At 42.4% G+C, this 26,440-nt stretch overlaps 3 protein-coding genes across 8 annotated transcripts in view; 1 reads left to right on the top strand and 2 right to left on the bottom strand.

The window, feature by feature from the left end:
* Positions 1 to 1,301: 1,301 nt before the first annotated feature.
* Positions 1,302 to 10,186, bottom strand: LOC310816729 (uncharacterized protein). 3 transcript variants are annotated; one of them, XM_083687016.1, is made up of 11 exons: positions 10,029 to 10,186; positions 9,808 to 9,834; positions 8,568 to 8,765; positions 7,932 to 8,134; positions 6,561 to 6,579; positions 5,973 to 6,044; positions 5,557 to 5,643; positions 4,964 to 5,161; positions 4,430 to 4,632; positions 3,940 to 3,955; positions 1,302 to 3,656 (listed from the first exon to the last, which is right to left on the bottom strand). In XM_083687016.1, the coding sequence occupies exons 1-11, from the start codon at positions 10,036 to 10,038 to the stop codon at positions 2,389 to 2,391; spliced, it is 2,301 nt and encodes a 766-aa protein (XP_083543142.1). In that variant the 5' UTR covers positions 10,039 to 10,186; the 3' UTR covers positions 1,302 to 2,388. The 3 variants fall into 3 exon arrangements, with proteins under 3 accessions (XP_083543142.1, XP_083543144.1, XP_083543143.1); XM_083687018.1 differs by lacking the exon at positions 9,808 to 9,834; XM_083687017.1 differs by lacking the exons at positions 9,808 to 9,834; positions 10,029 to 10,186 and adding an exon at positions 9,579 to 9,731.
* Positions 10,187 to 10,754: 568 nt separating this feature from the next.
* LOC310816728 (uncharacterized protein) lies at positions 10,755 to 24,408 on the bottom strand. 4 transcript variants are annotated; one of them, XM_083687013.1, is made up of 7 exons: positions 17,737 to 17,888; positions 17,286 to 17,542; positions 16,240 to 16,437; positions 15,179 to 15,381; positions 14,300 to 14,318; positions 13,738 to 13,815; positions 10,755 to 13,489 (listed from the first exon to the last, which is right to left on the bottom strand). In XM_083687013.1, the coding sequence occupies exons 2-7, from the start codon at positions 17,293 to 17,295 to the stop codon at positions 11,532 to 11,534; spliced, it is 2,466 nt and encodes an 821-aa protein (XP_083543139.1). In that variant the 5' UTR covers positions 17,296 to 17,542; positions 17,737 to 17,888; the 3' UTR covers positions 10,755 to 11,531. The 4 variants fall into 4 exon arrangements, with proteins under 4 accessions (XP_083543139.1, XP_083543138.1, XP_083543140.1 ...); XM_083687012.1 differs by lacking the exons at positions 13,738 to 13,815; positions 14,300 to 14,318; positions 15,179 to 15,381; ... (1 more) ...; positions 17,286 to 17,542; positions 17,737 to 17,888 and adding exons at positions 19,624 to 20,183; positions 21,100 to 21,118; positions 22,026 to 22,228; positions 22,850 to 23,047; positions 24,271 to 24,408 and having other exon boundaries at positions 10,755 to 13,229; XM_083687014.1 differs by having other exon boundaries at positions 17,286 to 17,888.
* Positions 24,409 to 25,963: 1,555 nt separating this feature from the next.
* LOC310816730 (heparan sulfate glucosamine 3-O-sulfotransferase 2-like) overlaps positions 25,964 to 26,440 on the top strand; it is a gene marked incomplete at both ends in the record, with an annotated part of 5,403 nt that continues 4,926 nt past the window's right edge. The window contains one exon of the mRNA XM_083687019.1: positions 25,964 to 26,440. This exon is cut by the window's right edge and continues 32 nt beyond it. Coding sequence (XP_083543145.1) covers positions 25,964 to 26,440 — 477 coding nt within the window.

Raw genomic sequence — 26,440 nt, 5'->3', positions numbered from 1 at the left:
GTACAACATTCCTGTGATTGAAACAGCATAGAAAGGTTACCGTGACAACCCAGACACCAACACACATCAGAACCCTGGAGGTCAGGCCCTTTCTGGCGCCGGATGTGATTGGATGCACCACAGCCAGGTAGCAGTCCAGACAGATACAGGTCGTGAGGAGAGGTCGTCCACTCAGACTCAGAGCAGAGATGAAGATGAATGTGTATTCCAGGGGCCAGGTGTACCAGAAGAGATAGTTACATATTCTAGGACAGTTACAGCGCAGAGGAGAGGAGAGGAGAGGAGAGGAGAGGAGAGGAGAGGAGAGGAGAGGAGAGGGGAGAGGATGGGAGGAGAGGAGAGGGGAGAGGATGGGAGGAGAGAGAGAAGAGGAGTGGGGGTGAAAGTGTCCATTGAAAGCTGGGGATGATTATAGTATAGTATATTAGCCAGATGTGGCATTTAGCCAGGACTTGTTACGATAAATACCATGTGATCTTTAATGACCACAGGGGGTCAAACCTCGACCTTGTCCAAAGATCAGCATTCTGTTGCAGGATGCCCCCCTAACCTGGGGCATTTGAACAGTGGAATGGCACCCCCTACTGGCCCTCCAGTGTTACCTGCAGTGGCCTGGTCGGTTTCCCGTCCTGTGATCAGCCAGGCCTGTTTAGCTTCAGCCCAGCCAGCAGGGGGATGCAGGGTGAGGAGGCATGGCGACTGACTACAGTTGATGTGTATTGGTTGATTCATCACAGAGGATACTATATCATATTCACAGTGCAGGTGAGGTATGTCAGGTAACATAACACCTCAGATTGGTTTAATACATTTTATTTTCCCAGGGCATGACTGATGGGACTTCAATCAGTGTGAACATTGCCTTAAAGACAACCAGAGAGTATGATGTCACACATAAAGACAAATATAATTCAAATAGTTTACATGAAGAAAATAATTTGACTGGAGACAAAGATTAGAATTAGATATGTAATGACAGCCTACTGTGGCACGACTGTACGGACAATGTTTTCAAATAATCAGGGCTGTAGAGATCAATAGATTAATCAATACTTTAGCTGACAATGAAAGTACTGACACTGAATCTGATTTTTATACATCAGTCCAAGGACAAGAACTTAAAGTTTTAATTTCCACATCAGAAAAATCAGTAGATCAATCAATTAATAGGTCCCAAATAATCAATAATTTTAATTTTAATTTTAATCGACTGCCCTAGAAATGATTTACATAAATACATCAGTATCACCTGGCAAAGATCAAACCAAACCTGGTTTGGGGGATGGAGGTCTGGTTTGGGGAGTGGAGGTCTGGTTTGGGTGGGGTGGCGGTTTGGTTTGGAGGGGTGGAGGCCTGATTTGGAGGGTGGAGGTCTGGTTTGAGGGGGTGGAGGTCTGGTTTGGGGAGTGGAGGTCTGGTTTGGGGAGTGGAGGTCTGGTTTGGGGGGGTGGAGGTCTGGTTTGGGGGAGTGGAGGTCTGGTTTGGGGGGGTGGAAGTCTGGTTTGGGTGGGTGGAGGTCTGGTTTGGGTGGGTGGAGGTCTGGTTTGGGGGGGGTGGCAGTCTGGTTTGAGGGGGTGGAAGTCTGGTTTGGGTGGGTGGAAGTCTGGTTTGGGGGGATGGAGGTCTGGTTTGGGTGGGTGGAGGTCTGGTTTGGGTGGGTGGAGGTCTGGTTTGGGGGGGGTGGCAGTCTGGTTTGAGGGGGTGGAAGTCTGGTTTGGGTGGGTGGAGGTCTGGTTTGGGGGGGTGGAAGTCTGGTTTGGGGGGATGGAGGTCTGGTTTGGGGGGGTGGAAGTCTGGTTTGGGGGGATGGAGGTCTGGTTTGGGTGGGTGGAGGTCTGGTTTGGGGGGGTGGAGGTCTGGTTTGGGGGGATGGAGGTCTGGTTTGGGGGGGTGGGTTCTGGTCAGACACACTGAGAGACATTAGGGAGTCTGGGCCGCTCCTCCCTCTTCTCAATGCAAGACAAAAAATAGTGAAATACAGAAATGAAGGAGAAGAGTAATAGTGAAAATCATGATACAGTATTGTGTCATAGTTGGACAGTGTGAATAACGCAGCTGTTGGTCAATCTGGCGTCTATCTGTCCTCTAAAACGTGCTAAAACAGAATGGAACATTTAGAACATCATGGTACATTAGGAATTAGTTACTTGTTTTGGGGTATGAAAAACAACAAAATTCTTATTTTGGTAAAAGGAAAATCAATGATGTTCCTCTATCAGTCATCTGAGTCCACACTCTTCCGTTTATTCAGTCTCTTATCCTTTGGTTCTCTTTCCTCCATTTGCTTTTCTTCCTCATCCAGATGTCTGTGTGGTTCTCTTGGTTTGTCTATCTCTCCTAGTTGTTTTCTATTCTCCCCAAGTTCCTGCTTTATCTCCTTTAGTTCACTCACTTTCTCCTCCAGTTATTTGTCTCTTTTCCCTGTCTGTGTTGTTCCTCTAGTTGTTGGTCCTTCTCTCTCAATCTCTGGTTCCTCTCCTCTAGTTGTTGGTCCTTCTCTCTCAATCTCTGGTTCCTCTCCTCTAGTTGTTGGTCCTTCTCTCTCAGTCTCTGGTTCATCTCCTCTAGTTGTTGGTCCTTCTCTCCAAGTCTTGGGTTCCTCTCCTCTAGTTGTTGGTCCTTCTCTCTCAATCTCTGGTTCCTCTCCTCTAGTTGTTGGTCCTTCTCTCCCAGTCTCTGGTTCCTCTCCTCTAGTTGTTGGTCCTTCTCTCTCAGTCTAAGGTTCTTCTCCTCTAGTAGTTCATCCTTCTCTCCCAGTCTCTGGTTCTTCTCCTCTAGTAGTTGGTCCTTCTCTCCCAGTCTCTGGTTCCTCTCCTCTAGTTGTTGGTCCTTCTCTCCCAGTTTCTGGTTCCTCTCCTCTAGTTGTTGGTCCTTCTCTCCCAGTTTCTGGTTCTTCTCCTCTAGTAGTTGGTCCTTCTCTCCCAGTCTCTGGTTCCTCTCCTCTAGTTGTTGGTCCTTCTCTCTCAGTCTAAGGTTCTTCTCCTCTAGTAGTTGATCCTTCTCTCCCAGTCTCTGGTTCTTCTCCTCTAGTAGTTGGTCCTTCTCTCCCAGTCTCTGGTTCCTCTCCTCTAGTTGTTGGTCCTTCTCTCCCAGTTTCTGGTTCTTCTCCTCTAGTAGTTGGTCCTTCTCTCTCAGTCTCTGGTTCCTCTCCTCGAGTTCAGAGTGTTTTTCCTGCAGTAGGACTCTGCAGTTCTCTACTTGGCTGTTCTTGTCCTGCAGGTCCTTGCTCAGTGCCTGTAACTGTCTGTCTTTTCCAGGATGATTGTTTCCTTCCTGCAGTAGTTTGTCTTTCTTGCTAAGCTGCTTGTCCTTCTCGTCCAATAGCTGGTCTTTTTCCTCAAGTTGCTTTTTCATATTCTCCCCCTGTCTGCCTTGCTCTTCCAACTGTTTCTTTAATTTCTCCATCTTCTGTAATTGTTGATCTTTCTCTCTCAGTTTCTGGTTCATGTCATGTATTTCTTTTTCTTTAATTTGCAGAAGGCCTTTGAATGTGTCTACTTCTTTTTTCATATCAGCCAATTCTTCGATCTTCTTACTTCGTTCATGTAGGGTATCTTTCAGTGTGTCCTCACTCTCACTCAGTTCTTTGGTCTTCTTCCCCAGCATCAAGTCTCCCTCTCTCAGCTGTCTCTCCTGGCTCTGAGTCCTTCCTGCACCTGGTAGTTTTGAATGTTAGAGAACTGGTAAGTTGTACTGCATTGAAGTTCATGTAGTCAGATGTTTCCTGGATAACTCAATATTTCATTTGTAATTGTACATCTTTGTAAATCAAGGTATATTAGGAGAAATATGGACATAAATACTGACCAATTATTGCAATTGTCAATTTTGAATTCCATTACTGTATGTATAGTTCAATTTCAATCAAAGACCAAAAAAAGGTCATATTTTGTGCAGAGCCTTATGTCAATGTTTGATTTATAACAAGTTACTAATTACCCTTTGGAGTTCCAATCTGCAAAAGACAGCAAATAAAAAAATAAATAAATTACAGAATACTGGATTAATAGATTAATAGAACAAGGCAGGCAGACAAGCAGACTGTACATAGGTAGGTTTAACTACCGTCGGCTGTATGTTCAGGTTTAACTACCTTAGGCTATATGTTCAGGTTTAACTACCGTAGGCTATATGTTCAGGTGTAACTACCTCAGGCTGTATATTCAGATTTAACTACCTTAGGCTGTATGTTCAGGTTTAACTACCTTAGGCTGTATGTTCAGGTTTAACTACCTCAGGCTGTATGTTCAGGTTTAACTACCTCAGGCTGTATGTTCAGGTTTAACTACCTCAGGCTGTATGTTCAGGTTTAACTACCTTAGGCTGTATATTCAGATTTAACTACCTTAGGCTGTATGTTCAGGTTTAACTACCTTAGGCTGTATATTCAGATTTAACTACCTTAGGCTGTATGTTCAGGTTTAACTACCTTAGGCTGTATGTTCAGTGTTTTCAGAATGTCCATGACAGCTTCAACATTGCGTTGACAGTCCAGTAGTCCATAGTTCTCATGGAACAGACAGTCCACTGTGAGTATGACATTATCTCTGGTCACTAGTCTGCTGCTGTCAGATGCAGTGTAGTTTTTGTTGAAGGTGCGATGCAGCACCACCAGAACGACTGGTCTACCAACTGTCAAAAAGAGGGACGGACAAAAAATAGTTTTGTTGATATGTCATCGTATATGTTTATGAAAGGACCAGGAGAGAGGATCAGCCTGCAGCTCTCCAGGACCAGGAGAGAGGATCAGCCTTAGCCTCTTGATATACCTAGGTCAACACTGGTAGCCAATGGAAACAGACAGTTTCAGAACATATCATTGCATAGGACCTGAATGGCTTACCTGGGTTACCTGGGACCTTCATAGGACCTGAATGGCTTACCTGGGTTACCTGGGACCTTCATAGGACCTGAATGGCTTACCTGGGTTACCTGGGACCTTCATAGGACCTGAATGGCTTACCTGGGACATTCCGTAGTGCTGCTTCAATATCAGTCTCAGCACGGCTCACTATTGGACAGAACGCCATGATGACATCACTCTCCTCTTGTGACGTCATGGCAGTTAACCCTTTGGTGTTGAGATGTCTCATAAAGGCCTTATGAACTCCAAATGTGTTGCCAGTTACAATAATGGAACATTTCACCATCCTTGGGTTATCTGGAAACATATCACAGTCAATGGGTAAAGTGACATGTGCTCTTTGGAAATAGTTTGCTAAAGCTTGTGTGGAAAATATATGATTATTTGCACACACAGCAAAAGTCAATCTCTCATTTCTGTAAATAGGAAACTCAGTAATATAGACCAATCACTAGGAAGGGATATATTGATCACAGATCAGATTAACCAAGCTTGTCTTTTGTGGAACATATCAATTCATTCATTCATTTATTCAATTAGGTAGACTACGACCTCACTACTGCTGACAGTATTCTGAACAAAACATGAACTGACATACTGAGCATTTTATATATTCATTCAGCTCTGTCAAACTGAATGACATCCGTCACCTTTCCTAAACCAATCCAGTCTCCTGGCTGTCACACACTTACCAATCAAATCAGCTGATTCATCGTCTTCCATCTTGGGCTGAGACATGCATGGCAATGAAATTGATGGTCCTGATGAACAGCTTGAGGCTATGGGTAAAGTGACAGAGGCTCTTTGGAAATAGTTTCGTAAAGCTTGAAAACATTTTGAAGATTAACTTTTCCTGTATGGATACCTCCAAAACCCCCAAAAATATGATTATTTGCACACACAGCAAAAGTTCATCTCCCATTTCTGTAAATTGGAAACTCAGCAATATAGACCAATGAGGATCAAATTCACCATAAATGAACTAATAACACATTCTTTGAAAAGACTGATTCAATTCTGAAGAATGTTTGTGTTTACCAAGTAAATGATGGAGCAGTAGAAATGTAAACTAAGATTATTTTTGAAGAACATCACTGGAAATACATACAATTTTTCAGCCTGTTTTGAAACCTTGGGAGTAGGGCGCGAGGTCTCGATATTGTAGTGGGTTCATTGTCTCCTGTGATTGGGTGTCATTGAAAAACCATAATGTGAGGTCAAAGCAACATCAAGTGCAGTAGAAATAACTCAATTTGGATTAATTCTGTTTTAAGGAAAAACAACATAGGCCTAAAGGACATTGGGAAACCAATAAATACATCTGAATACATTCCCATCTAAAATAAAATTGTTTTACAATCCTCTCATTTTACTGCAATAGTTGCAATACTGCTCTGCTGTTTCTACAATGTGTTGTGGACAGATATGGTTCTGCAGCTGTAGTCAGAAACCTCCCACTAGCGTGTGCCTGTCTAAACCATTGATTGTGGAAGTAGCACCATAACCAATTCACTGAATAGCTGTTACCCTAAATACTAGTTTCCACATCAGGGTGCTGACCCCTTACTTCCCCCATCCAAGGCCATCAGCCCAGACCTGCGTAGTTTCAGATGCCAGCCGATGCAGGTGCTTTCTGCTGATGGTTGTGGTGAAATTCACCCTATTACTGCTTGATTCATACAAAGTAAATAATTACCTCTTCTAGACCGGTACAGCTGCAACAGAAAGCAACATTCAGAAATTACAATCCATCAAAAACAAATATGTCTCAACTTCATGAAAAAAAACACTATAAAACTATTTAAAAAAAAGATAAGCAGACATGATATTATTATTTTACAGATGTTGTTGACACCTCAAAGTCATGCTGCTCAAAGATTCCCTTCAGACGTATTCACCTTTTCACACTTTGATTGAAATACTAGAATTTGATGAACAATATTGTGAGACGAACGAACCCTGACAGGTAGATCTCTGGTAGATTTAACTACCTTAGGCTGTATGTTCAGGTTTAACTACCTTAGGCTGTATGTTCAGGTTTAACTACCTTAGGCTGCTTTGTTCAGGTTTAACTACCTTAGGCTGTATGTTCAGGTTTAACTACCTTAGGCTGCTTGTTCAGGTTTAACTACCTTAGGCTGCTTGTTCAGGTTTAACTACCTTAGGCTGTATGTTCAGGTTTAACTACCTTAGGCTGTATGTTCAGGTTTAACTACCTTAGCCTGTATGTTCAGGTTTAACTACCTTAGGCTGTATGTTCAGGTTTAACTACCTTAGGCTGCTTGTTCAGGTTTAACTACCTTAGGCTGCTTTGTTCAGGTTTAACTACCTTAGGCTGCTTGTTCAGGTTTAACTACCTTAGGCTGCTTTGTTCAGGTTTAACTACCATAGGCTGCTTGTTCAGGTTTAACTCATAACTACCTTAGGCTGTATGTTGAGGTTTAACTACCCTAGGCTTTATGTTCAGGTTTAACTACCTCAGGCTGTATGTTCAGGTTTAACTACCTTAGCCTGTATGTTCAGGTTTAACTACCATAGGCTGTATGTTCAGGTTTAACTACCCTAGGCTGTATGTTCAGGTTTAAATACCTTAGGCTGTATGTTCAGTGTTTAACTACCTTAGGCTGTATGTTCAGATTTAACTACCTTAGGCTGTATGTTCAGGTTTAACTACCTTAGGCTGTATGTTCAGGTTTAACTACCTTAGGCTGTATGTTCAGGTTTAACTACCTTAGGCTGTATGTTCAGGTTTAACTACCTTAGGCTGCTTGTTCAGGTTTAACTACCTTAGGCTGTATGTTGAGGTTTAACTACCCTAGGCTTTATGTTCAGGTTTAACTACCTCAGGCTGTATGTTCAGGTTTAACTACCTTAGCCTGTATGTTCAGGTTTAACTACCATAGGCTGTATGTTCAGGTTTAACTACCCTAGGCTGTATGTTCAGGTTTAAATACCTTAGGCTGTATGTTCAGTGTTTAACTACCTTAGGCTGTATGTTCAGATTTAACTACCTTAGGCTGTATGTTCAGGTTTAACTACCTTAGGCTGTATGTTCAGGTTTAACTACCTTAGGCTGTATGTTCAGCGTTTTCAGAATGTCCTTGACAGCTTCATCATTGCGTTGACAGTCCAGTAGTCCACAGTTCTCATGGAACAGACAGTCCACTGTGAGTATGACATTATCTCTGGTCACTAGTCTGCTGCTGTCAGGTGGAGTATAGTCTTTGTTGAAGGTGTGATGCAGCACCACCAGAACGACTGGTCTACCAACTGTCAAAAAGAGGGACGGACAAAAAAATAATTTTTACCACCTGTTGCCGATAATGAAAGCAGTAAAGTAATGTAATTCATGATTCAAGCAACCCAGCTATATACCTAGCTATACTGGCAGGTAAATAAGTCTAACTGCCTTTCATGCGAGCTACGTTACTGAGAGTTATGTGAATTACGACTTGCGTGGTGGTTAGTATCTTGCAATTCACGTAACTCTCATGCAACGTATCTTTAGTTTTTAATGTATCTTACAGCACCCCTGGTGGTCAACGCTGGGATAGCCAGATAATACCTTCACACAGAATGTATTCTTTGGTCTGCAGAAACGATCCCCCAGAACGTATTCCGTTGGAGACTATGCTGGATTCAACTCATAAGCCTCTTGATATATCTAGGTCAACATATCATTGCAGAGAACCTTAAAGGTTACCTCGGATTTCCTGTAGTGCTGCCTCAATATCAGTCCCAGCACGGCTGACGATTGGACAGAACATCATGATGACATCACTCTCCTCTGGTGACTTCACCTTAGTTAAGCCTTTGGTGGTGAGGCGTTTCATGACTTCCTGATCAGCTCCCAACATGTTACCAATTACAGTAGTGAAACATCTGTCCATCCTGGGCTTATCTGCGAGAGGATTACATCTCAGTATCATTAAAGATGAAACCGTTATCCTTCATTGTTAAATTATGACCATGCTTATCAATGCAACAGTGTTTAATAATGCTGTCAGAGTGTGTGTGTGTGTGTGTGTGTGTGTGTGTGTGTGTGTGTGTGTGTGTGTGTGTGGTGTGTGTGTGTGTGTGTGTGTGTGTGTGTGTGTGTGTGTTACATCTCAGTATCATTAAAGATGAAACCATTATCCTTTATTGTTAATTTATTTTATAGAGAATATCATATCTCTGTATCATCAAAGATTAAATTGTTCACGTGTGGCCTTGCTTTGAGCCAGGCCTCAACAACGCTCTTTGATAATGCTGTACATATTATCAACGTGAACGACATTCACGTTGGACGTCGTTTTATGACAGACAACAACAGGTCAGTGAAGAGAAGATAAGAAGGCGGAGAGTTGAGGGAGGAGGAGGAGGCGGGGCTATGTAAATCAGGACTCATCTCCCGTGACAACTTTTATACACGTCAAGTTTTGACACGTCACCTCAGGCAATGTTTCTAATGAACTTTTTTAGCTTGAATTGACAAGTAGAGGCAAGTAGGTTGCTGGAAATGCGAACAGTAAATTATATCCAGTTTGTGATTGTTTTCGTTTACACTTACTGACGTGAGACAGTAACGTGACGCCATTTTGCCTGCATGATAAAAAAGTAGGAGAGCGGAGCATTCTCACAAACACATACGTCACTGCACAGCCATCTTTGTTTTAAAACAAATGTCCGATACCGTTTCTCATTGTGTAAAGTGAAATATAGACCGCCTTACCTTGACTCATCTTGATGACCTGTACTTTAGACGAGAGATTATTCAGTTCAATCTGTATAACCGCTGTTCCGGTTCATAAAACTACGCAGTGTTCGCATGAAGCTCTTACATAGACTGAGACCGAACCAAGTCAAGCACTTCCACTACATCTATTTTGAGACACAGAGTCTCTTTCACTTTCACTTTTACTCAGAACCGTCAGATCCAAATCAGTAACGTGACGACTTACTATGAACTCTGGACTCTGCCATTTTGCCTGCGTAATAAAAGAGTTGAGTTTGAGAGTATTATTATAATTATTATCATTATTACCCTTTTAAACCATGACACCATTCAGCATATTTCTGTTTCTGTCAAGCTCACAAACACATACCTCACTCTACAGTTTAAAAACAAATCTCTGATACTGTTTCTCTGTTTCTTGTATAAAGTGAAATGTAGACCACTTACCTTGACTCATCTTGATGACCTGGACTGTACTTTCAATGAGAGATTATTCACTTCAATCTGTAAAAATGTTCCACCACCAATGTTGTAAAACAGTGTAGCATTAACACAAACGTATGTAGAAGGTATTTGCAGAAGTACCACCTCAAGCATGTCCAGTATATCTATTCATGGCAGACGCACAGACACTCTCTTTCACTTTTACTCAGAAATGGTTGCACACTCCACCCCTCTCTCTCCTTGGTCTCTATTTTGTCGGCTAGAATACATTGCAGGTCACTGTCAACAGGAAATGTCTGTGTGTTGGCGTTTGTTGTTGTTTATTGTAGTTTATTGTTGTTGTGACAGATTCCTCCGACAAAGAAAGAAAATGGCAACATGTGTGGTGCAACCACATCAAGGGCTTATCTTATCCTTTCTTACCCTATTTGTGGTTGTAATAAGTTAAATCATGAGATGTAATTCATTCGTTTTGATGCACTTTTCTCTTAGGCAAGGTCTAACTGTGGGACTGTGTGAACCCAGTACTAATACATGACCAGACATAAGAGGGTTTTTAGAAGGTGTTGGGTGAGAGGCGAGCCAGCAGGGGGATGCAGGGTGAGGAGGCGTGGCCACTGACTACAGTTGATGTGTATTGGTTGATTCATCACAGAGGATACTATATCATATTCACAGTGCAGGTGAGGTATGTCAGGTAACATAACACCTCAGATTATTTGATTGGTTTAATACATTTTATTTTCCCAGGGCATGACTGATGGGACTTCAATCAGTGTGAACATTGCCTTAAAGACAACCAGAGAGTATGATGTCACACAAAGACAAATATAATTCAAATAGTTTACATGAAGAAAATAATTTGACTGAAGACAAAGATTAGAATTAGATATGTAATGACAGCCTACTGTGGCACGACTGTACGGACAATGTTTTCAAATAATCAGGGCTGTAGAGATCAATAGATTAATCAATACTTTAGCTGACAATGAAAGTACTGACACTGAATCAGATTTCTATACATCAGTCCAAGGACAAGAACTTAAAGTTTTAATTTCCACATCAGAAAAATCAGTAGATCAATCAATTAATAGGAACAAAATAATCAATAATTTTAATTTTAATCGACTGCCCAAGAAATGATTTACATAAATACATCAGTATCACCTGGCAAAGATCAAACCAAACCTGATTTGGGGGATGGAGGTCTGGTTTGGGGGGGTGGAGGTCTGGTTTGGGGAGTGGAGGTCTGGTTTGGGGGGGTGGAGGTCTGGTTTGAGGGGGTGGAGGTCTGGTTTGGGGAGTGGAGGTCTGGTTTGGGTGGGTGGAAGTCTAGTTTGGGGGTGTGGAGGTCTGGTTTGGGGAGTGGAGGTCTGGTTTGGGGAGTGGAGGTCTGGTTTCGGTGGGTGGAAGTCTAGTTTCAGGGTGTGGAGGTCTGGTTTGGGGGGGAATTAGTTGTTTTGGGGTATGAAAAACAACAAAATTCTTATTTCGGTAAAAGGAAAATCAATGAGGTTTATTCAGTCTCTTATCCTTTGGTTCTCTTTCCTCCATTTGCTTTTCTTCCTCATCCAGATGTCTGTGTGGTTCTCTTGGTTTTTCTATCTCTCCTAGTTGTTTTCTATTCTCCCCAAGTTCCTGCTTTATCTCCTTTAGTTCACTCTTTCTCCTCCAGTTATTTGTCTCTATTCCCTGTCTGTGTTGTTCCTCTAGTTGTTGGTCCTTCTCTCTCAATCTCTGGTTCCTCTCCTCTAGTTGTTGGTCCTTCTCTCTCAATCTCTGGTTCCTCTCCTCTAGTTGTTGGTCCTTCTCTCCCAGTCTCTGGTTCCTCTCCTCTAGTTGTTGGTCCTTCTCTCTCAGTCTCTGGTTCTTCTCCTCTAGTTGTTGGTCCTTCTCTCCAAGTCTTGGGTTCCTCTCCTCTAGTTGTTGGTCCTTCTCTCTCAATCTCTGGTTCCTCTCCTCTAGTTGTTGGTCCTTCTCTCCCAGTCTCTGGTTCCTCTCCTCTAGTTGTTGATCCTTCTCTCTCAATCTCTGGTTCCTCTCCTCTAGTTGTTGATCCTTCTCTCTCAATCTCTGGTTCATCTCCTCTAGTTGTTGGTCCTTCTCTCCAAGTCTTGGGTTCCTCTCCTCTAGTTGTTGGTCCTTCTCTCTCAATCTCTGGTTCTTCTCCTCTAGTAGTTGGTCCTTCTCTCCCAGTCTCTGGTTCCTCTCTTCTAGGAATTGGTCCTTCTCTCTCAGTCTCTGGTTCTTCTCCTCTAGTAGTTGGTCCTTCTCTCTCAGTCTAAGGTTCCTCTCCTCTAGTAGTTGGTCCTTCTCTCCCAGTCTCTGGTTCCTCTCCTCTAGTTGTTGGTCCTTCTCTCTCAGTCTAAGGTTCCTCTCCTCTAGTTGTTGGTCCTTCTCTCCCAGTTTCTGGATCCTCTCCTCTAGTTCAAAGTCTTTTTCCTGCAGTTGGACTCTGAAGTTCTGTACTTGGCTGTTCTTGACCTGCAGGTCCTTTCTCAGTGCTTCCTGTTGTCTCTTACTCTCCTCCACCTCATTGGCAGAGTTCTCCAGTAGTCTCCGTTTCTCTCTCACTTGCTGGGTGATATCAGCCAGCTGTCTGTCTTTGTCCTGAAGCTGGTTGATGTTCTCATTCAGTTGCTTTGTGGTTTTCTCCAGTTTGCTCTCTGTGTCTTTCAGTTGTTGATTCCTCTCCTCCAGTATTGAGTCCTTCTCTTTTAGCTTATTTTCAGATTCTCTCAATGTCTTCTTCATCTCCTCCAGTAGTTCTTCTCTCTCTGCTAGTTGTTGGTCCTTCTCTCCCAGTTTCTGGTTCCCCTCCTCTAGTTGTTGGTCCTTCTCTCCCTGGTTCCCCTTCTCTAGATCAGAGTCTTTTTCCTGTAGTTCTCTACCAGTCTGCCTCTCACATATATCCTCCATATGTTTGCTGTGCATCTCTTCTTGGACTCTGAGCTTATCTTCCAGTGCCTGCAGTTGTCTGTCTCTGTCCCTTATTTGGTCCTTCCTCTCTGCTAGCTGTTTGTCTTTACCTTCTAGTTGTTTTTCACTCTCATCTATTTCCTGCCTCAGCTTCTTTATTTCACTGTCTTTTTCTACAAGCATTTTGTCTCGGTCTTTTACTTCTTCATGTTTTGTCTTCAGTACTGTGTCCATGTTATTTAGTAGCTCCTGTTTCACCTCTAGTTGTTCTCTGAAGTCCACTTTCTGGTCCTGCAGGTTCTTTCCCAGTGTCTCTATTTGTTTCTTCTGGTCCTGCAGGTTCTTTCCCAGTGTCTCTATTTGTTTCTTCTGGTCCTGCAGGTTCTTTCCCAGTGTCTCTATTTGTTTCTTCTGGTCCTGTAGGTTCTTTCCCAGTGTCTCTATTTGTTTCTTACTATTTCCCACTATCTGTTTATGCCTCTCCCACATACTTGGGTCCTGCATCAGGAGGTTTTCACATTCCTTCAATGACTCTTTCAACATCACTAGGAAGGGATATATTGATCACAGATCAGATTAACCAAGCTTGTCTTTTGTCTTTTATGGAACATATCAATTCATTCATTCATTTATTCAATTAGGTAGACTACGACCTCATTACTGTTGACAGTATTCTGAACAAAACATGAACTGACATACTGAGCATGTTATAAATTCATTCAGCTCTGTCAAACTGAATGACATCCGTCACCTTTCCTAAACCAATCCAGTCTCCTGGCTGTCACACACTTACCAATCAAATCATCGTCTTCCATCTTGGGCTGAGAATTCCATGGCCATGACATTGATAGTCCTGATGACGAGCTTGAGGCTATGGGTAAAGTGACAGAGACTCTTTGGAAATAGTTTGCTAAAGCCTGAAAACATGTTGAAGATTAACTTTTCCCATGTGGATACCTCCAAAACCCAAAGGCACACATCTGAATACATTCCTATCTAAAATAAAATAGTTTTACAATCCTCTCATTTTATTGCAATAGTTGCAATACTGCTCTGCTGTTTCTACGATGTGTTGTGGACAGATATGGTTCTGCAGCTGTAGTCAGAAACCTCCCACTAGCGTGTGCCTGTCTAAACCATTGATTGTGGAAGTAGCACCATAACCAATTCACTGAATAGCTGTTACCCTAAATACTAGTTTCCACATCAGGGTGCTGACCCCTTACTTCCCCCATCCAAGGCCATCAGCCCAGACCTGCGTAGTTTCAGATGCCAGCTGATGCAGGTGCTGTCTGCTGATGGTTGTGATAAAATTCACCCTATTACTGCTTGATTCATACAAAGTAAATAATTACCTGTTATATGCCGGTCCAGCTGCAACAGAAAGCAACATTCAGAAATTACAATCCATCAAAAACAAATATGTCTCAACTTTATGGGGAAAAAAAAATCATAAGATAAGCAGACATGATATTCTTATTTCACAGATGTTGTTGGTGATCTCCTCAGCGACCAGAACAGTAAGAAATACTGACATGATAAAACTCACACCTCAAAGTCATGCTGCTCAAAGATTCCCTTCAGACGTATTCACCTTTTCACACTTTGACTGAAATACTAGAATTTGATGAACAATATTGTGAGACGAACGAACCCTGACAGGTAGATCTCTGGTAGGTTTAACTACCTTTGGCTGCTTGTTCAGGTTTAACTACCTTAGGCTGCTTGTTCAGGTTTAACTCATAACTACCTTAGGCTGCTTGTTCAGGTTTAACTCATAACTACCTTAGGCTGTATGTTCAGGTTTAACTACCTTAGCCTGTATGTTCAGGTTTAACTACCTTAGGCTGCTTGTTCAGGTTTAACTACCTTAGGCTGCTTTGTTCAGGTTTAACTACCTTAGCCTGTATGTTCAGGTTTAACTGCCTAAGGCTGTATGTTCAGGTTTAACTACCTTAGCCTGTATGTTCAGGTTTAACTGCCTTAGGCTGCTTGTTCAGGTTTAACTACCTTAGCCTGTATGTTCAGGTTTAACTGCCTAAGGCTGTATGTTCAGGTTTAACTACCTTAGGCTGTATATTCAGGTTTAACTACCTTAGGCTGTATGTTCAGGTTTAACTACCTTAGGCTGTATATTCAGGTTTAACTACCCTAGGCTGTATATTCAGGTTTAACTACCTTAGGCTGTATGTTCAGGTTTAACTACCTTAGGCTGTATGTTCAGGTTTAACTACCTTAGACTGTATGTTCAGCTTTTTCAGAATGTCCTTGACAGCTTCATCATTGCGTTGACAGTCCAGCAGTCCATAGTTCTCATGGAACAGACAGTCCACTGTGAGTATGACATCATCTCTGGTCACTAGTCTGCTGCTGTCAGGTGGAGTATAGTCTTTGTTGAAGGTGTGATGCAGCACCACCAGAATGACTGGTCTACCAACTGTCAAAAAGAGGGACGGACAAAAAATAATGTTTACCACCTGTTGCCGATAATGAAAGCAGTAAAGTAATGTAATTCATGATTCAAGCAACCCAGTCTCCAAATGAATACGTTCTGGGGGATCGTGTTATCTCGCTATACTGGCAGGTAAATACGAAAGGCGGAACGCTGCATAAAGAGGTTGCCAACGATTGCTAATAGTTGTTTCTCATGCTAATATTTGCTAATCCCCCCCCCACAACTTACCCTAACCTTAACCACTCAAAGTTAATGCTATAGTTAGGCATTCACTTTGAGTGGTCTTTAAATTTAAAGACAATATAAGGGTTTGTAATCCCACACCTAGAGAAGAGGTCACAAGAAAACTGATGGTTCTAGAACATTTGGAGAATGCAGTCAAGAGGGGTGAGGTCAGATTGAGGGGTTTGCTATAGGTGAAGAGAACAAAGGATCAAAGCTGGAGAAACCAGGATAGAGTAATTAAAAGTTAGGGTAATTAAGTAATAAACAAAGGTATAAACAGCCAGAACAAAAGGCTTTTTGAAATCAGCCTGGGCGTCAGCAACGTCTGACCAGACTAACGGGCGCCAGCCAGGTAGGCGGCGCACACCTTGATGACGAAATATAGATCTTGAATGTTATTGGTGCATGTAGACAGGAAACATAAATAGGTTGAATAGAAGGCGTTAACCAGTGCAAAGTCTATGAAGGCAGGTGACTGAAGAGATAACGGGGTCAGCTTTGCAAACCTGAACGGCTACATATTCTCTGTGAATAAAGTCTTTGAATGAATCAACAGCTCTGGTTAACGGTATTTTATTTCAAAGTATTTTAACTTAAATTCTACGACAAGGTTACCTCGGATTTCCTGTAGTGCTGTCTCAATATCAGTCCCAGCACGGCTGACGATTGGACAGAACATCATGATGACATCACTCTCCTCTGGTGACATCACCTTAGTTAAGCCTTTGGTGGTGAGGCGTTTCATGACTTCCTGATCAGCTCCCAACGTGTTACCAGTTACAGTAGTGAAACATCTGTCCATCCTGGGTTTATCTGCAAGAGGATTATATTTTAGTATTATTACAGATGAAACCGTTATCCTTCATTGTGAAATTATGACCATGCTTATCAATGCAACAGTGTTTAAAAATGCTGTCAGAGTGTGTGTGTGTGTGTGTGTGTGTGTGTGGAGGAGGATTACATCTCTGTATCATTAAAGATGAAACCATTATTCTTTATTGTTAATTTATTTGTAAGAATATCATATCTCTGTATTATCAAAGATTAAATTGTTCACGTGTGGCCTTGCTTTTAAGCAGAGCCAGTCCTCAACAACACTCTTTGATAATGCTGTACATATTATCAACGTGAACGACATTCACGTTGGACTTCGTTTTATGACAGACAACAACAGGTCAGTGAAGAGAGGATAAGAAGGCGGAGAGTTGGTGGGAGGAGGAGGAGGGGCTATGTAAATCAGGACTCAGTGTTACTTGTTGAACTATGCTTGAATAAAGATTGCTTTTGATAAACTAACATGACCGGTGTGCTGTCGCTTCAAAACATGGTAGCAGGAATGGGGTTCTATCTCCGTTATTTTATCCAACCTTTATCCATACAAGGGAAACACAATGAGACCAAGGCCTCTTTTGCAGTTGCACCTTGTCCAAAATAAAATACAATTTCCAAACAACTCATTGAATATAGAACACAGTAAAATACAAAAAAAATACATCATATAAAACCACAACATTAAAACGTATAGAAACGACGTCTGTTCAGCATATTGTCTGTTTCTCTCAGGCACACAAACACATACGTCACTGCACAGCCGTCTTTGTTTTAAAACAAATGTCCGATACCGTTTCTCATTGTGTAAAGTGAAATATAGACCGCCTTACCTTGACTCATCTTGATGACCTGTACTTTAGACGAGAGATTATTCAGTTCAATCTGTATAACCGCTGTTACCGGTTCATAAAACTACGCAGTGTTCGCATGAAGCTCTTACATAGACTGAGACCGAACCAAGTCAAGCACTTCCACTACATCTATTTTGAGACACAGAGTCTCTTTCACTTTCACTTTTACTCAGAACCGTCAGATCCAAATCAGTAACGTGACGACTTACTATGAACTCTGGACTCTGCCATTTTGCCTGCGTAATAAAAGAGTTGAGTTTGAGAGTATTATTATAATTATTATCATTATTACCCTTTTAAACCATGACACCATTCAGCATATTTCTGTTTCTGTCAAGCTCACAAACACATACCTCACTCTACAGTTTAAAAACAAATCTCTGATACTGTTTCTCTGTTTCTTGTATAAAGTGAAATGTAGACCACTTACCTTGACTCATCTTGATGACCTGGACTGTACTTTCAATGAGAGATTATTCACTTCAATCTGTAAAAATGTTCCACCACCAATGTTGTAAAACAGTGTAGCATTAACACAAACGTATGTAGAAGGTATTTGCAGAAGTACCACCTCAAGCATGTCCAGTATATCTATTCATGGCAGACACACAGACACTTTCTCTTTCACTTTTACTCAGAAATGGTTGCACACTCCACCCCTCTCTCTCCTTGGTCTCTATTTTGTCGGCTAGAATACATTGCAGGTCACTGTCAACAGGAAATGTCTGTGTGTTGGTGTTTGTTGTTGTTTATTGTAGTTTATTGTTGTTGTGACAGATTCCTCCGACAAAGAAAGAAAATGGCAACATGTGTGGTGCAACCACATCAAGGGCTTATCTTATCCTTTCTTACCCTATTTGTGGTTGTAATAAGTTAAATCATGAGATGTAATTCATTCGTTTTGATGCACTTTTCTCTTAGGCAAGGTCTAACTGTGGGACTGTGTGAACCCAGTACTAATACATGACCAGACATAAGAGGGTTTTTAGAAGGTGTTGGGTGAGAGGCGAGCCAGCAGGGGGATGCAGGGTGAGGAGGCATGGCCACTGACTACAGTTGATGTGTATTGGTTGATTCATCACAGAGGATACTATATCATATTCACAGTGCAGGTGAGGTATGTCAGGTAACATAACACCTCAGATTATTTGATTGGTTTAATACATTTTATTTTCCCAGGGCATGACTGATGGGACTTCAATCAGTGTGAACATTGCCTTAAAGACAACCAGAGAGTATGATGTCACACAAAGACAAATATAATTCAAATAGTTTACATGAAGAAAATAATTTGACTGAAGACAAAGATTAGAATTAGATATGTAATGACAGCCTACTGTGGCACGACTGTACGGACAATGTTTTCAAATAATCAGGGCTGTAGAGATCAATAGATTAATCAATACTTTAGCTGACAATGAAAGTACTGACACTGAATCAGATTTCTATACATCAGTCCAAGGACAAGAACTTAAAGTTTTAATTTCCACATCAGAAAAATCAGTAGATCAATCAATTAATAGGAACAAAATAATCAATAATTTTAATTTTAATTTTAATCGACTGCCCAAGAAATGATTTACATAAATACATCAGTATCACCTGGCAAAGATCAAACCAAACCTGGTTTGGGGGGTGGAGGTCTGGTTTGAGGAGTGGAGGTCTGATTTGGGGGGGTGGAGGTCTGGTTTTGGGGGTGGAGGTCTGGTTTGGGGAGTGGAGGTCTGGTTTGGGGAGTGGAGGTCTGATTTGGGGGGGTGGAGGTCTGGTTTGAGGGGGTGGAGGTCTGGTTTAGGGGGGTGGTGGTCTGGTTTTGGGGGTGGAGGTCTGGTTTGGGGAGTGGAGGTCTGGTTTGGGGAGTGGAGGTCTGGTTTGGGGGGGGTGGAGGTCTGGTTTGAGGGGGTGGAAATCCGGTTTCGGTGGGTGGAGGTCTGGTTTGGGGGGGAATTAGTTACTTGTTTTGGGGTATGAAAAATAACAAAATTCTTATTTTGGTAAAAGGAAAATCAATGATGTTCCTCTATCAGTCATCTGAGTCCACACTCTTCCGTTTATTCAGTCTCTTATCCTTTGGTTCTTTTTCCTCCATTTGCTTTTCTTCCTCATCCAGATGTCTGTGTGGTTCTCTTGGTTTGTATATCTCCTTTTTTCGTTTTTCTATCTCTCCTAGTTGTTTTCTATTCTCCCCAAGTTCCTGCTTGATCTCCTTTAGCTCACTCTCCTTCTCCTCTAGTTGTTGGTCCTTCTCTCCCAGTTTCTGGATCCTCTCCTCTAGTTCAGAGTCTTTTTCCTGCAGTTGGACTCTGAAGTTCTGTACCTGGCTGTTCTTGACCTGCAGGTCCTTTCTCAGTGCTTCCTGTTGTCTCTTACTCTCCTCCACCTCATTGGCAGAGTTCTCCAGTAGTCTCTCTTTCTCTCTCACTTGCTGGGTCATATCAGCCAGCTGTCTGTCTTTGTCCTGAAGCTGGTTGATGTTCTCATTCAGTTGCTTTGTGGTTTTCTCCAGTTTGCTCTCTGTGTCTTTCAGTTGTTGATTCCTCTCCTCCAGTATTGAGTCCTTCTCTTTTAGCTTATTTTCAGATTCTCTCAATGTCTTGTTCTTCTCCTCCAGTAGTTCTTCTCTCTCTGCTAGTTGTTTGTCTTTACCTTCTAGTTGTTTTTCACTCTCATCTATTTCCTGCCTCAGCTTCTTTATTTCACTGTCTTTTTCTACAAGCATTTTGTCTCGGTCTTTTACTTCTTCATGTTTTGTCTTCAGTACTGTGTCTATGTTATTTAGTAGCTCCTGTTTCACCTCTAGTTGTTTTCTGAAGTCCACGTCTTCCATCTTGGGCTGAAACATCCTTGACCATGAAGTTGATGGTCCTGATGAACTGCCTATGGGTAAAGTGACAGAGGCTCATTGGAAATAGTTTTGTAAAGCTTGAAAAAATGTTGAAGATTAACTTTTCCTGTATGGATACCTCCAAAACCCAAAGGCACACTCTCTTGTGTGGAAAAAATATGATTATTTGCACACACAGCAAAAGTTCATCTCCCATTTCTGTAAATTGGAAACTCAGCAATATAGACCAATGAGGATCAAATTCACTATAAATGAACTAATAACACATTCTGAAGAATGTTTGTGTTTACCAAGTAAATGATGGAGCAGTAGAAATGTAAACTAAGATTATTTTTGAACAACATCACTGGAAATACATAAACATTTTCAGCCTGTTTTGAAACCTTGGGAGTAGGGCGCGAGGTCTCGATATTGTAGTGGGTTCATTGTCTCCTGTGATTGGGTGTCATTGAAAAACCATAATGTGAGGTCAAAGCAACATCAAGTGCAGTAGAAATAACTCAATTTGGATTAATTCTGTTTTAAGGAAAAACAACATAGGACTAAAGGACATTGGGAAACCAATAAATACATCTGAATACATTCCCATCTAAAATAAAATTGTTTTACAATCCTCTCATTTTACTGCAATAGTTGCAATACTGCTCTGCTGTTTCTACGATGTGTTGTGGACAGATATGGTTCTGCAGCTGTAGTCAGAAACCTCCCACTAGCGTGTGCCTGTCTAAACCATTGATTGTGGAAGTAGCACCATAACCAATTCACTGAATAGCTGTTACCCTAAATACTAGTTTCCACATCAGGGTGCTGACCCCTTACTTCCCCCATCCAAGGCCATCAGCCCAGACCTGCGTAGTTTCAGATGCCAGCCGATGCAGGTGCTGTCTGCTGATGGTTGTGATGAAATTCACCCTATTACTGCTTGATTCATACAAAGTAAATAATTACCTCGTATAAACCGGTCCAGCTGCAACAGAAAGCAACATTCAGAAATTACAATCCATCAAAAACAAATATGTCTCAACTTCATGAAAAAAAAACACTATAAAACTATTTAAAAAAAAGATAAGCAGACATGATATTCTTATTTTACAGATGTTGTTGGTGATCTCCTCAGCGACCAGAACAGTAAGAAATACTGACATGACAAAACTCACACCTCAAAGTCATGCTGCTCAAAGATTCCCTTCAGACGTATTCACCTTTTCACACTTTGACTGAAATACTAGAATTTGATGAACAATATTGTGAGACAAACGAACCCTGACAGGTAGATTTAACTACCTTAGGCTGTATGTTCAGGTTTAAATACCTTAGGCTGTATGTTGAGGTTTAACTACCTTAGGCTGTATGTTCAGGTTTAACTACCTTAGGCTGCTTGTTCAGGTTTAACTACCTTAGGCTGCTTTGTTCAGGTTTAACTACCTTAGGCTGCTTTGTTCAGGTTTAACTACCTTAGGCTGCTTGTTCAGGTTTAACTACCTTAGGCTGTATGTTCAGGTTTAACTACCTTAGGCTGTATGTTGAGGTTTAACTACCTTAGGCTGTATGTTCAGGTTTAACTACCTTAGGCTGTATGTTCAGGTTTAACTACCCTAGGCTGTATATTCAGATTTAACTACCTTAGGCTGTATGTTCAGGTTTAACTACCTCAGGCTGTATGTTCAGGTTTAACTACCTCAGGCTGTATGTTCAGGTTTAACTACCTTAGGCTGTATGTTCAGGTTTAACTACCTTTGGCTGTATGTTCAGGTTTAACTACCTCAGGCTGTATGTTCAGGTTTAACTACCTCAGGCTGTATGTTCAGGTTTAACTACCTTAGGCTGTATGTTCAGGTTTAACTACCTTTGGCTGTATGTTCAGGTTTAACTACCTTAGGCTGTATGTTCAGCTTTTTCAGAATGTCCATGACAGCTTCATCATTGCGTTGACAGTCCAGTAGTCCACAGTTCTCATGGAACAGACAGTCCACTGTGAGTATGACATTATCTCTGGTCACTAGTCTGCTGCTGTCAGGTGGAGTATAGTCTTTGTTGAAGGTGTGATGCAGCACCACCAGAACGACTGGTCTACCAACTGTCAAAAAGAGGGACGGACAAAAAATAATGTTTACCACCTGTTGCCGATAACGAAAGCAGTAAAGTAATGTAATTAATTATTCAAGCAACCCAGTCTCCAAATGAATACGTTCTGGGGGATCGTGTTATCTCGCTATACTGGCAGGTAAATACGAAAGGCGGAACGCTGCATAAAGAGGTTGCTAACGATTGCTAATAGTTGTTTCTCATGCTAATATTTGCTAATCCCCCCCCCACAACTTACCCTAACCTTAACCACTCAAAGTTAATGCTATAGTTAGCCATTCACTTTGAGTGGTTAAGGTTAGCATGAAAGTCTAACTGCCTTTCATGCGAGCTACGTTACTGAGAGTTATGTGAATTACGACTTGCGTGGTGGTTAGTATCTTGCAATTCACGTAACTCTCATGCAACGTATCTTTAGTTTTTAATGTATCTTACAGCACCCCTGGTGGTCAACGCTGGGATAGCCAGATAATACCTTCACACAGAATGTATTCTTTGGTCTGCAGAAACGATCCCCCAGAACGTATTCCGTTGGAGACTATGCTGGATTCAACTCATAAGCCTCTTGATATATCTAGGTCAACATATCATTGCAGAGAACCTTAAAGGTTACCTCGGATTTCCTGTAGTGCTGCCTCAATATCAGTCCCAGCACGGCTGACGATTGGACAGAACATCATGATGACATCACTCTCCTCTGGTGACTTCACCTTAGTTAAGCCTTTGGTGGTGAGGCGTTTCATGACTTCCTGATCAGCTCCCAACGTGTTACCAGTTACAGTAGTGAAACATCTGTCCATCCTGGGTTTATCTGCGAGAGGATTACATCTCAGTATCATTAAAGATGAAACCGTTATCCTTCATTGTTAAATTATGACCATGCTTATCAATGCAACAGTGTTTAATAATGCTGTCAGAGTGTGTGTGTGTGTGTGTGTGTGTGTGTGTGTGTGTGTGTGTGTGTGTGTGTGTGTGTGTGTGTGTGTGTGTGTGTGTAGGAGGATTACATCTCAGTATCATTAAAGATGAAACCATTATCCTTTATTGTTAATTTATTTTATAGAGAATATCATATCTCTGTATCATCAAAGATTAAATTGTTCACGTGTGGCCTTGCTTTGAGCCAGGCCTCAACAACGCTCTTTGATAATGCTGTACATATTATCAACGTGAACGACATTCACGTTGGACGTCGTTTTATGACAGACAACAACAGGTCAGTGAAGAGAAGATAAGAAGGCGGAGAGTTGAGGGAGGAGGAGGAGGCGGGGCTATGTAAATCAGGACTCATCTCCCGTGACAACTTTTCAAGTTTTATACACGTCAAGTTTTGACACGTCACCTTAGGCAATGTTTCTAATGAACTTTTTAGTTTTAATTGAAGTAGAGGCAAGTAGGTTGCTGGAAATGTGAACACTAAATTATATCCAGTTTGTAATTGTTTCTGTTTACATTAATTCTGTACATTCATGATACACAATCAGTCACTGACGTGAGACAGTAACGTGACGCCATTCCCTGCATGACAAAAGAGTAGGAGAGCGGAGCATTCTCACCATTGAATTAATAGTTAAATGAAGTAGTCCATTCCTACCAGGAGATGGCGCTCTAGGCGCAGTGTTACTTGTTGAACTATGCTTGAATAAAGATTGCTTTTGATAAACTAACATGACCGGTGTGCTGTCGCTTCAAAACATGGTAGCAGGAGTGGGGTTCTATCTCCGTTATTTTATCCAACCTTTATTCATACAAGGGAAACACAATGAGACCAAGGCCTCTTTTGCAGGTGCACCTTGTCCAAAATAAAATACAATTTCCAAACAACGCATTGAATATAGAACACAGTAAAATACAAAAAAAGAATACATCATATAAAACCACAACATTAAAACGTTTAGAAACGAGGTCTGTTCAGCATATTGTCTGTTTCTCTCAGGCACACAAACACATACGTCACTGCACAGCCGTCTTTGTTTTAAAACAAATGTCCGATACCGTTTCTCATTGTGTAAAGTGAAATATAGACCGCCTTACCTTGACTCATCTTGATGACCTGTACTTTAGACGAGAGATTATTCAGTTCAATCTGTATAACCGCTGTTCCGGTTCATAAAACTACGCAGTGTTCGCATGAAGCTCTTACATAGACTGAGACCGAACCAAGTCAAGCACTTCCACTACATCTATTTTGAGACACAGAGTCTCTTTCACTTTCACTTTCACTTTTACTCAGAATTGTCAGATCCAAATATTTTGTCTGAGGTGTCTGGTGAGATTTGTGTTGTAATCATTCCTGTAGCGACTCTGGCCCTGACTGACTATGGTCAGATGTGTCTGGTGATGTAGTTGTGTGTATTAATTCTCAAGCCATTTTTTTTTCAATTTAATCATTATTATCTGTGTTGCTTGTCAGATCAGATTTAAGTGTGTGTGTATGTGTGTGTGTGTGTGTGTGTGTGTGTGTATATGTGCGTGTGTGTGTGTGTGTGTGCGTGTTTGTGTGCGTGTGGCTATGCAGCGCGTGTGTGTGCGCATGTGTGTGTAGCGCGCGCGTGTGTGTGTAATCAGATAGAGACTTCCCCCTCAGGTTTTGACTGGGGTCTGATAGATGTGTGTGTTGGTGACACAACACTGCACACTCAGCAGCCGCGATTAGAACATTTAATCACGGATATCCTTCCTCCCCTGTCACGGTGGCGGCGCTGACACCGTCGGCCCCGGGGCCGTGAATTACCCGCCCTCTATCCCGGGGAAAAACTCATTGAGGAGACGAATTGCTGAACGGGCCTCTCCGACCAGGCCTATAAATCATTGTTTAATCAGAGGGCCGTTAGACTGAGCCCCGACACCCACGGGAACACCTCCGTTGACACCTCAGCTCCTCCCCACTCCACGGGCCTCCTGGTACACAATCACAGCCAGAGGCCCCAACAGTCTCACCAACCGCTCCCTGCTCTGGAGCTGCTGTCTACAGCCTTCGGAGGTTTCCTTTCTCCTCTGGTCTGGTCCCTGGGATGACACACGCACGCTAACGCGCACGTACGCGTAGGCACACACACGCCCACACACACACCTACACACATAAGGTAGGCTTGTATATTGGACTAGCAATTACATAGATCAAAGTAATATGATTTGCGTCAGAGTGAGATTTGGGGAGAATTGCCTGCATGAATGCCTCTGAAGAAGCAACGACGGCAACAGACGTCAGTGGCACTTAAAATATTTATACGTTACTCTCGCCTCTTGCACCGGCAGTCTTCTGAAGTAGTCGACAAAACCGGGGAGTCGCGCGCGGTCTTTTAGGACCTTCCGCGCTCATGCGTCAATCGCACGTTCTCTACGGTTCTCACATGAAGGGGAACGGGATGATTTCAACATCATTAGCCCGCGCAGAGGGAGGCAGACTTCAGCAGCGCAAAATAGAAAGGTGACGGTTCACACGACGATGTAGGAGCAATTACCGCCTTGAAGCAGTGAAACTATTGGCAGAAACAAGAGAGAACCACGTATGGAAACGGAACATCTGAGCTGATGACTCCCCGGGACTGAGCGCTTTGGGGGGGAAATGTAGATTTTGGCGAGAGAAGCGTAATGGACTCAACTGACAGGGGGCTCAAATCGTCTGAACGGAGGAGAGTTCTATGTCGATGTCTAAAGAAAAAGCAAAGGACGCCGAGGAAATAATCACGCGATAGAAACATGCGCCAGCTTCATCCATGGAGATATGGCATGCGCGCTTCTCTTCAGCCGAGTTGCGCCGTCTACACACCGGCTCACTAGAATATGTCTCTGCCTGTTCTCCCTCTCTCTGTCGCTGTCGTATCTGTTCTTCTGCCTCCTCTTCTCCTCTGACACCGTCACGCAAAAGCCGAGCGATCCGACGCAGGGGAAAAAACTTCTCCAAAGATCTCCGTCCTACTGCACCTCGCCCTCGGACGCTGGGGTCCCGCGGAGTACGGAGTTATCTCGCTACGAAACGAACCGGAGAAGAACCAAAGACTTTATTCTCCCCAACGCTGCTCGGAATAACACATCGGATCGTCCGTCCAGCAACATCACGAGCAATGTGAAGTTCGGGAATAAAAAGTTGCCCAACGCGATCATTGTCGGTGTGAAGAAAGGCGGGACCAGAGCTGTTCTGGAGTTTATCAGGATCCACCCGGACGTGCGAGCCGTCGGCACCGAGACGCACTTCTTCGAC

The sequence above is a fragment of the Argentina silus genome (genome assembly GCF_951799395.1).
Source record: "Argentina silus genome assembly, chromosome: 16".
NCBI lineage: Eukaryota > Metazoa > Chordata > Actinopteri > Argentiniformes > Argentinidae > Argentina > Argentina silus.
The sequence above is the reverse complement of the archived record's forward strand: the minus strand, read 5'-3'. Positions and strand labels throughout refer to the sequence as shown.

Coding starts and splice junctions, on each gene's coding strand:
- LOC310816729 (XM_083687016.1), bottom strand. Junction 8,135..8,567: donor AGCACTACAGGAAATCCGAG/GTAACCTTTAAG, acceptor TCTTTTTGACAG/TTGGTAGACCAGTCGTTCTG. Junction 5,162..5,556: donor TGAATCAGCTGATTTGATTG/GTAAGTGTGTGA, acceptor ATATGTTTCCAG/ATAACCCAAGGATGGTGAAA.
- LOC310816728 (XM_083687012.1), bottom strand. Junction 22,229..22,849: donor AGCACTACAGGAAATCCGAG/GTAACCTTTAAG, acceptor TCTTTTTGACAG/TTGGTAGACCAGTCGTTCTG. Junction 13,230..19,623: donor TGCAGGTCAAGAACAGCCAG/GTACAGAACTTC, acceptor CTGCAGGACCAG/AAAGTGGACTTCAGAGAACA.